Source organism: Galeopterus variegatus, unplaced genomic scaffold, assembly GCF_000696425.1.
Source record: "Galeopterus variegatus unplaced genomic scaffold, G_variegatus-3.0.2 Scaffold171, whole genome shotgun sequence".
Classification (NCBI taxonomy): Eukaryota; Metazoa; Chordata; class Mammalia; order Dermoptera; family Cynocephalidae; genus Galeopterus; species Galeopterus variegatus.
This window is the reverse complement of record NW_007726282.1, coordinates 206,859-217,383: the sequence shown is the minus strand read 5'-3', so window position 1 is coordinate 217,383 and position 10,525 is coordinate 206,859. Positions and strand designations below refer to the sequence as shown.

At 46.9% G+C, this 10,525-nt stretch overlaps 1 protein-coding gene across 4 annotated transcripts in view; it reads left to right on the top strand.

The window, feature by feature from the left end:
• Positions 1-17: 17 nt before the first annotated feature.
• Positions 18-10,525, top strand: part of SLC44A2 (solute carrier family 44 (choline transporter), member 2) — a 27,940-nt gene continuing 17,432 nt past the window's right edge. For 3 of the 4 annotated variants that reach the window (XR_549632.1, XM_008563034.1, XM_008563030.1), the window contains exon 1: positions 18-127. Coding sequence is in view for 2 of the 4 variants with exons in the window: in XM_008563034.1 (XP_008561256.1) it covers positions 97-127 (31 nt within the window). In the remaining 2 variants the exon portion in view is untranslated. The remainder of the gene's footprint in view (positions 128-10,525) is intronic. The other variant, XM_008563048.1, reaches the window with a different exon arrangement.

Below are 10,525 nucleotides of genomic sequence, written 5' to 3'. Positions count from 1 at the left end.
CCGGGCCCGGGGCGGGGCGCTGCAGCCCGCGGAGCCTCCCGCCCGCCCGGGCTGGGGTCGCGCTGGCTCGGACTCCGCTCCCCGCCCGCCGCGGCCATGGAGGACGAGCGGAAGGACGGAGCCTACGGTAGGAGCCGCCTCCGGTCTGGGGCCGCCTCTGCTGAGCTGGGGGGGGGGACCTTGAGAGAGGGGGACATCTGAGACCTTAAACACCCTCGCTGCAGCTGGAGGGCCCCCGCCGCCCTCGGGCCTCCGCATCCAGCTCTGCGTGGAGGCCGCGCGCCCCGCTCCAGCCAGGTCTCCCCGCGTTCCCTCCCGGGAGCCCCAGCTCCCCTTCAGGCTGCGGGCCGGGGAGCACGGCGCATGCTCCGCCTGGGGAGGTCCCGTTATTTGGGCTGCTCAGATGGCGGGCGGGGGAGGGGAGGCGCGGCGATCCAGGCTCGGGAGAGGGACACGGCCCCGACCTCTTCAAATCCCCCTCCTCTCCCAGACCCCTTTGTCCTCTTCTTCCTCTTTGCCCACATCTCCCCAAGAAGTAGCCGATCAGAGCTTTTAGCCAGATGGGGAAACTGAGGCCAGACTGGGTAGACAGAATGCCAGGGTGGGAGCCCACCGCGTCGGGCCGGCCGCCTGGGAATGGCAGAAACAAGGGCGTCTCTGGTGAGACAGGAAGGAAGCCAGGAAGCAATTGAGAAACTTTCCCCGTCCTGTGCAAGGGGCTGGGGGTGCCGGTCCCCATTTCACCAGGTCCTGGCGACTGGGACTCCCTCCCGCGAACCTGTAAGGGCGGCCCCAGAGCAATGCCACTTGGCCCTGGGGATGGGGCCAGGATGCAGCCCCCTTGTGACCTGCTCCCTATGGAGCGTGCCTCCCGTGGGTTCCCACGGTTGGTGGGGGTGGGGAGCGTTTGCCGTCCTCAGTTTATCCTTCCTCTTCTCCATTTTGGGTTCCCAGGGCCCAACTCGATTCAAGCCCCAAGTGGCACTGTCCTGGGGCCAAGGGGCCCTGTCGCTCTCCTTTGGTGTGACAAGCACTTCCTGGAAACTGTGAGACTGAAGGGCCTTGGGGAGGGGGCCGGAAACAAGAAAAATAAAAACAAGTAGGCTAGAGCTGTGTCTCCCTCCCACTCAGGGACTGTGGCCTCAGGAGGTTGCAGAGAGAGACAGATGCGGGAGGCTGGGACTCTCCCTGCCCAGCTCACCCAAGAGGGCGGCGCCAGGACCTGGCCACCCGGCGCCCCCCCCCCCCCCCCGCACTTGGAGTTGCCAGCCCAGACCTCCAGAGGGGCCCCTTGGTCTGGGTTTTGGCTCATACTTAAGACGCTGTGGCTGCCGGGTGCTGTGCCTCTGTTGGGTGTGGCTGGCTGTCTCTGATCTGGGTCTCTCAGCCTGGAGTCCTGGCTAGGCCCTGCCTGCCTGTGGGCAGCACCTGAGAGATCTTTGGTCTCCATAAAGATAGGGCTGGTTGGGGGTGGGGGGCAGATTGGACAATGACGTGATTCACTGAGCCTTGAATTTGGCTGAAGAATGGGACCCAGCCGTGGATGGGACTGAGCAAAGCCTCCCAGGCCGCACGAAGACAGGGGACTTGACAGACTTTGTGCTGGTCTCTGGAAGTGCATTTGATCAGGAAATATTTATTGAGCACCTTACAGGTCTAGACACTGGGAACACAGCAGTGAATAAAGCAGAAAAGGCCTTGACCGCAGGGAGTGGATGTGGGAATAAATATGTAATTTTAGGTTGTTTTAAGTTGTAAAGCAAAGAACAGGATGTTGTGTGTGGGAGAATTTTAGGTTACTGAGGGTTATTTAATTTTAGGGATTATTTTAGGTTACTGAGGGTTAGAGGTTGAGCCAGCCATGGGAAGATTTGGGGGAAGTGTGTTCCAGACAGAATGAACAGCAAACAAACCACACAGTTGCTTAATTATTTCTCTCTATGAGACTGAGGGGAGCCTTCAGCCGGGTCCTTCAACTAGAATCTCACCTCCTCCAGAGGAGCCACCTGGCTTGACTGCTTGCAGTGGGGGTCTTGCCTAGCCTGTAAATACAGTAGCTACCCCTTTTTTGCAGTGTCCTTTTCTGTGGTTTCAGTTGCCTGAGGTCAAATGTGGTATGGAAATATTAAGGTATTTTGAGAGAAAGACGACACACACATAAGTTTTATTACAGAATATTGTTTTAATTTTATATTTTTATTGTTGTTAATCCTCACTGTGCCTAATTTATAAATTAAACTTTATCATAGGTGTGTATGTATAGAAAAAACTATAATGTGTGTAGGGTTTGGTACTATCTGCAATTTCAGGCATCCATTGGGGGGCTTGGAATGTAGCCCCCATGGATAATGGGGGACCACTGTAGTTCATTCTCACCGGAATAAAATACAAGGGGCCCTTGGGCTGCCCCATGAAGTCCCTGCCAGATAATGGGGAGCTTTCCCTTGGGAATGGTTCACAAGACTGGCTCATATACCCTCCCCTCCTACCCTAATGGCTGCCCATGAATTTAGGGGGTGACATCACGAAGAGGACTCAGGTTCAAATCCTGGCTCTGATGTTTACATGCTGTGTGGCTCCAGGTGAATCCGTGACCTTTCTGAAACTGCATCCTCATCTGTAGGGCTGGGCAGATGAGACTCACTGGTGGGAAGCATTTTGCATGGTTCCCAGCAAGCTCTTTGTGCTCAGGAGGCCTCTGGGGTAGGTGATACTGGTGACATGGGTTTTCCATGAGCTGGTGGAGAAGCAGCCCTCTCAGTCAAAGCATAGACTTGGGCTGGAGTGGGCAGGGCAGGAAGCTCCTTCCTCAGCAGAGACCTTATCTAGAGAAAGTCAGCAGCTCCCAGGGAAGTGGAGAAATGGCTCTGGCCCCAACGGATGTCAGCAATGGGAACTGCCTTCCTTCCCAGCCCACCCTTGGCTAGAGCAGCACAGAAAAAGATTCTAGAACCCAAAACAATAGACTGTGACCAAGGAGGACAAAAACTGGGGAAAAAAGTAGTGCTGCTCATTAAAAAAGTACATTCCTTGGCCCCGTTCACTAAATGGTTCAACCCAGCCTGCAACAGGCCTCTGGCATCTTATTTATTTATTTATTTATTTTATTTACTTATTTATTTTTTAAAAAGATGACCGGTAAGGGGATCTTAACCCTTGACTTGGTGTTGCCAGCACCGCGCTCACCCAGTGAGCGAACCGGCCATCCCTATATGGGATCCGAACCCGTGGCCTTGGTGTTATCAGCACCGCCCTCTCCCGAGTGAGCCACAGGCCGGCCCCCTCTGGCATCTTATTTAAAAAACAAAAACAAAAAAAAGTTGGGAAAGGGTATTTATTTGTTAAGTGTAACTTTTTTTTTTAGAAAAAGATAACATTTGCATGCTTCAAAATATAAAAGACATTATAGCTTTAATCATGAAAATCTCCCTCTTCAGAAGCTAAACCTTTCCCCACATGTGGTAGAATGTACTCTTCTGTATCTGCTCCTTGATGGAACATGTTCTCTGCTCAAAATAAAAGAAAATTTCCTTCTTGCTGTCCCCCAGGACCACATTCCATTCTGAGAGTCCATCAGTGTTACAACATCTTGTGTTTTCTTCTTTAGACCTTTACATGTAATTATATACATATTCCTATTTAATGACTATTTTTTTTCTTTTACTAAAATGGCAGCAAACCCCTGAATGCTAGCTTTATGATGGCAAGAATGTGTGTCTGTTTTGTATGAAGGTGTATCTGCAGTGCCTCACACATAGTAGGTGCTCAAGAAATATTTGTTGAATGAAAAAGTGTGTGTTTTGCATGTTGCTCTTTCTGTCTTTTCTTTTCTTTTCTTTCTTTCTTTCTTTGCTTAATATATATGGGACATGATCTCACGTCAGCACCTCCAAAGCTTTCTCAGTCTCTCTTGACAGTTATGTAAAGTGGTACATTTGTGGGTGGACCATCTTATATTTAACCAGTCGAGGGGAATATTTTAAACTTTTTATTGCAACAGGAAATTCATACATGAGAGGGCACAGGTCCTAAACATATCAGGTTCAGGGGGTTTTCACAAGGTCAGCACTTCATGTAACCAGCACCCAAATGAGGAATAAAGAATATTACAAGGAGCCCCCTTGTGCCCAAGGAAGCCCTATCAGTATGATTATTATTTTAGTAGTATATAAATGTTAAATTGAAGTATAATTTACATATTGACAAAATCACAGATTTTAGGAATACAGTTAGATAAATTTTGTCAAGTATATAGACCCATGTGACCACTAACCCCAAGCAAAATACAGAACAAGGATCAACACACTATAGCTTATTTTTATTTGCTCAAAAAAATTTTTTTTCATTGTGCTAAAAAGCACATAACACAAAAGTTATCATCTTAACTGTTTTTAAATGTACAGTCTTGTGTTGCTACTTATATAGAGATTGTTGTGCGGGGACTCTTTTTGTAAGACCAGTGGGCTAAGAATGGCTCTTATATTTTTAAATGGTTGTAAAAAGAAAAAAAGAAGAAGAAGAAGAAGAAGAAAAAGAGTATGTGATGGAAATTATATGTGAACCACAAAGCTTAAAATCTTTAGTATCTGGCCCTTCACAGAAAAAATTTGCAGACCCCTGGTAGAGAAGTTTCTCAAAACTTCTCCTGTATTGCTTCCTAGTCAATCCCAAAGAGAGTGTTATTTTTAAACATGATTTTATTTTATCTTAATCATTTATTTATTTTTTGGCTGCTGGCCAGTAAGGGGATCCAGACCCTTGATGCTGATGTTATAACACTGCGCTCTAACCAAGTGAGCTAACCAGTGAGCCTTAAATATGATTTTAATCTCTTATAAAATAAAATTAATATATTCTCTCTGTTTGGGTAGGGGGACTAAAAACTAAAAATAAGCCCTCAACCACATGGAAGATTTTAGCTTTCCATGTGAAAGAACCTTCTACAAACCCTTGGTCAGCTGTCCTCACCCAGAAATTACACAACTGAGAAGTCTCCTTCCAGAGCTTAGCCTACTAATTTCTGTGTTTGTATGTGGCATCTGTATCTTTTTAAAGCTTCTTGGTTTAATGAAAAAAAAAAAAAAATAGTACTCCCACAGTGTGATACTATGTAGCCTTGTAAAAAAAAAAAAAAAAAAACTAAGACAGGTCCAACTGCTGATGGGAAACACTGTTTGATTATACTATTCTGTGAAATAGCGTTGCCGGACACGAAAAAAGACAAAAGGGAAAAAAAAAAAAAAAAAAAAATACCCCCCCAGGGGGAAACTTTTTACCCTTTAAAAAAAAAAAAAAAAAAAAAAAAACTAAGACAGGTCCAACTGCTGATGGGAAACACTGTTTGATTATACTATTCTGTGAAATAGCAAAGAACGGAATGTAATAAAATGGGGTTAGGGGAAAAATAGTTACAAATCTGCTTGGGGGGCTGGCTGATTAGCTCAGTCAGCAGGGCCTGGTAACACCAAGGTCCAGAGTTTGATCCTTGTACCAGCCAGCAGCCAAATAAATAAGTAATAAATAAACCCCTACAAATCTACTTGAGTATGTGTATTATAGACAGCATCTAGAAAGAGAGAGAAGGGAAACCAGCAAGAGGAACTGCTCACAGGGAAGGCTCCAGGCCAGGAGTGAGAGGGACAGTGATTTTTTGTGAGTCTAAAGGTTTGTTCAGGTTGAAGTTTTTATCCTGATAAGCGTATAGGTTACTTAACATAAATAAGCTCATTCATAACTTCCTTCAACAAACATTGACTGAACAAGCACCGTTTGCCAGGTTCTGTTCTAGATCCTGAAGATACAGGACTGAGCAGAACTAAGATGCTGCCCCTCTGGGGCTGACATTCTAGAAAGGAAGACAGGCAAGAAATAAGATGAATAAGGAAAATACTTAGAATGTAAGAGAAAGGCTCTGGAGAAGAATAAAGCAGGGAAGGGGGGTGGGTGTGATCTATAGGGTATGGAGGTGTGCTTAATATCTTAAATAGGGGGATCAGAGGTGGCCATCCTAAGAAGTGAGGGAGGGAGCTGTGCAGTGTTTCAGGCAGAGGGCATGTGCAAAGGCCCTGGGGTAGGAGCGTGTCTGGTGTGCTTGAGCAGCAAGGAGGCCCATGTGGCTGGAGGAGGTGAGGGTGGAGAGGAGACTGGGGCAGAGTGTGCACAGCCTTGTGGGCAGTGGGGAAGGGTCGTGCTTTTGTTCTGAGAGAGGTGGGAGCCATTGAGAGTTCTGAGCAGAGGAGGGGCATGGACTGACTCAGGTGTTCATAGGCTCCCACTGGCCCCTATGTGGTCTGATGACAGAAGCCAGGAGACCAGGACCAAGGTGATAGCAGCAGTCCAGGGGCATGAATCAACTAGGACCAAGGCGCTAAATCAATGAATACATCTACACAAAAGCCACATGAGATTCAGGCTGTCAGGTTTCAGAACCCCACATTGGCTCTGTTTGAGTCCCAGCTCCATCCCTCCAAGCTCTGTATCACTTACTAACTTTCATGCCCTGAGTCTGTTTCTCTATCCATAGAATGGAGTTAATAACAGTATCAGTTTTCTGTTGTGGCTGCCGGGAGGCTTCTGGGAACTGATGTGGGTAGAGTACTTAGCTAAGAGCTAGAGACATGGTAAATGCCCAGTTCTTGGGGATTATTCACATAACACAGAATTCAAGAGCATGGTGTCAAGAGCAGGGTTCAATTCCCAGCTCCCACTGGCTATATGACTTTGGGCAAGTCATGAAGCATCTCTGTGCCTCAGTTTCTTAACTGATGTGGGTAGAGTACTTAGCTAAGAGCTAGAGACATGGTAAATGCCCAGTTCTTGGGGGTTATTCACATAACACAGAATTCAAGAGCATGGTGTCAAGAGCAGGGTTCAATTCCCAGCTCCCACTGGCTGTATGACTTTGGGCAAGTCATGAAGCATCTCTGTGCCTCAGTTTCTTCATTTTGCCATCTGCCCTCAGAGTGTCATTGTGGGGGATTAAATGAGGATTTAATGTTCCTAGAAGTAAATGTCTGGTTGGTGCCCAATACAGACCCAGCATACAGTACGTGCTCTGTCTTTTGCTCTTATGACTTCTGAGCTTCCCCACCCAGCTGCTGTCCTTAAACTCTTTGTCACGAAGACTTGTCTGGGCAGCTGGGATGCCCATTCCTGCCCAATACAGACCCAGCATACAGTACGTGCTCTGTCTTTTGCTCTTATGACTTCTGAGCTTCCCCACCCAGCTGCTGTCCTTAAACCTTTTGTCACGAAGACTTGTCTGGGCAGCTGGGATGCCCTTTTTCTGGGCACAGACTTCTGGGAAGGCAGGGCCAGCTGGCCTGGCAGTGTGGGTGAGGCCATGGTCTGCTGCAGCCCTTGGGGACTTGGCTGGTGTCCTGAAGTTGCAGGGGCTGGGTGGCATTTGATGTCCTGGCACCAGCATGGTGACTGGGCAGCCTGTGTCCCTTATGTCTCAGGCCTACTGTGCTGGGTGTGCCAGCCATTATGCCTGGCAAGGCTGGGATCCAACAGCGACCTTCCCCCACCCAGCCCAGTCTAACAGCCTGACATCACCACTCCTACCCCACCACTGCTGCATTTTTAGCTCTGCCTCCCCCAGCATCCAACAAGAAAAAGGCCTGGGTTTCCTCCAGAGGGGCCTTGGTTTGATTCCCAGCTCTGTCCCTCAGCAGCTGTGTGGCCTGAACAGGCGGCCTCAGTTTGCCCCACTGTCAAATGGGGTCACACTTACGGTTAGTGTTTGTTGAAGCCGTGCTAAGTGCTTTTGGAGAATCAAGTCCTGGCAACACCTACAAAAGAAATGTATTAGTTTCATTATCCAGACAGGAATAACAGCAGCTGAAAAAAAGAAAAGGTTTTTCCAACATCATTCAAGGAGGATGGGAGTCCCACTCGGTCTGATTCCCCCACTTCTGAGCTGTGGACTCATTGGGACAATCGCATCCGTTCTCGGTGCCTCGATTCCCCCATCTGTACTGTGGGGAATAAATGATGTGACTGACCACTCCTACTCACCTCTGCCCTTGTAGCATGAAAGCAGCCACAGGCAATATGAAAATGAATGAACGTGGCTGTGTGTCAATCGTGCCTCGATTCCCCCATCTGTACTGTGGGGAATAAATGATGTGACTGACCACTCCTACTCAACTCTGCCCTTGTAGCATGAAAGCAGCCACAGGCAATATGAAAATGAATGAACGTGGCTGTGTGTCAATCAAACATTATTTATGGACACTGACAGTTGTATTTGACATCATTTTCACATCACAAAATATTCTACTTTGGATGTTTTTCAATCATTTAAAAACGTAAACTCCATTCTTACCCCTGAGCCATCCAAAAATAAGTAGTGGCTGGGATTTGCCCCACGGGTAGTAGTTGGTCTCTGTGACAGGCAGAATAATGTCTCCCAGAACCCGGGAATATGTTAGTTTACGAGGCCTAAAACGTACTTCGCAGATGCAATTAAATGAAGGACCTTGAGATGGGGAGATTGTTCTGGATTATGCAGGCAGGCCTACAGCAAACATTCTTATAAATGAAAGATGAACATGGCTGGCTGGTTAGCTTAGTTGGTTAGAGCGTCACCTTGTAACACCAAGGTCAAGGGTTTGGATCCCTATACCGGCCAGCTGCCAAAAAAATGAAAGATGGAGTTGGGGGAGTCATAGGACATGTGACAGTGGAGGTAGAGGTGGGTGTGATGTGATTGCTGGCTTTAAAAATGGAAGAAGAAGTCGCAAGCCAAGGAATGCAGGATTTTTCTAGAAGCTGGAACAGGCAAGGAAACAAACTCTCCCTAGAATCTCCAGAAGAAATGCAATTCTCAACATCTTCGTTTTAGCCTAGTGAGATGTGATTTTGGGCTTCTGACCTCCAGAACTGTAAGGTAATACATATGTGTTGGTGTAAGCCCCCAAGTCATTGGTATTTTCTTACAGTAGCTATAGGAGTCGTACAGACCCTGACTCAGGTGTGGGATGGCCTGGCTCTGCTGATCACAGACTTTGAGGCCATGGGCATGTTATTTCTCTTGGGGCCTCAGTTGTTGCATCTGTCAAGTGGGGGTAATGATAGGGTGAACCTCACAAAGTTACTGTAAGGATGAAATGAGACCAACCATGTAATGTTTTAGAAAAGTGCCTGGTGGTAGGGCAAATGGTCAATAAAGTGAGGGCATTTGTACTGTTCTTATTATTATCTTGCAGCATTGTTGCAAAGATTTAGCAAATTCCCCTCCTGCCAGGTTCGGATCAGGCTCAATGATCAGAAACCATTATTATTTGCCACTCCCTTCCCTTTATCCCCAGCCAGCTCTTGTTAATGAGAGTAAATGGAACCCATCAGATGATAATATCCATGTTCCTTCTTGCATTTCCTGAAAGCCCACAAGGCCAGGCCTTGAGCAAGGCCTGTGCTGGTTGTGCCTCTGCATTTTTATTTCCATCTCACAGAGGGGTAACTAAAGTTCACACAGCACGGTCATGGCCCAGTTGTCCCACCTATAACACCAAATCCTCAGGCTCAGCAATCTTTCCCTAAAATAGCTGTCTGAGACTCCTACATATGTCCTCCCCTCCCCAGCCTGGCCATGTCATGCTCCTGCTCAAAAACCCTCAGTGGCTCCCACTTACCTGTCAAAACTGGATTGGGGGTGAACCACTTGGGTGACTTGGGCAACTGATTCCCCTCCCTGAGCCTCAGTTTTCTCTGCTGTAAAATGTGTTGATGATATGGCCTTTAGTATAATGGAAATGGTCCAAAAGGTGGTAAATGCTCTTCAGTTAGCACTGGCTGTTTTTACGTGGCTGTTCCTCCTCTGCCAGCCTGGCTGCTATTTCAGCTGACACCAGAAATTTCTGATACTCTGTTATCTCTCTTCTCACTTGCCTTACCAGCCTCACCTCCTGTCAAGTGGTAGAAGTATTCTCCCATGTTTTCCGCTCATACTTGTAATAGATTTGAGTTTTTATATATTTGCATGATTAATCCATGTGGAATTTATTTTGCTATGTGCTGGAGATGGGGTTAAGTTTATTTTCTTCCAAATGTGCAGTCAGGGCTACTGAATGGAAGATTTGTCCTTTCCCTGCCAACTAGAAATTTCACATTTTATTAAATTCTTCTATGTATAAAATTTACAAATTAATTTTTTAAATATGTACACATGGAAAACTCTAAATTGCATTTTTATTTTCGGTGTTAGCTCTATATGCATGGATTATATATTCTGGTTATTCATTCAACAAACACTTATTGAGTGCCTGTTTTATGCCAGGCACTATGCTGGGCATTGGGGACAAAGTCACAGACAAAGAGACTTAAATTCCCACCTTTGTGCAGCCAACAGGCAAGGGTGCAGACAATTAACAATCAATGTGTAAATGTGTAACATGTCAGATGGTGATAAGAAACAAAATTTAAGGCCGGCCCGTGGCTCACTCGGCAGATTGCGGTGCTGATAACACCAAGGCCACGGGTTCGGATCCTATATAGGGATGGCCGGTTCGCTCACTGGCTG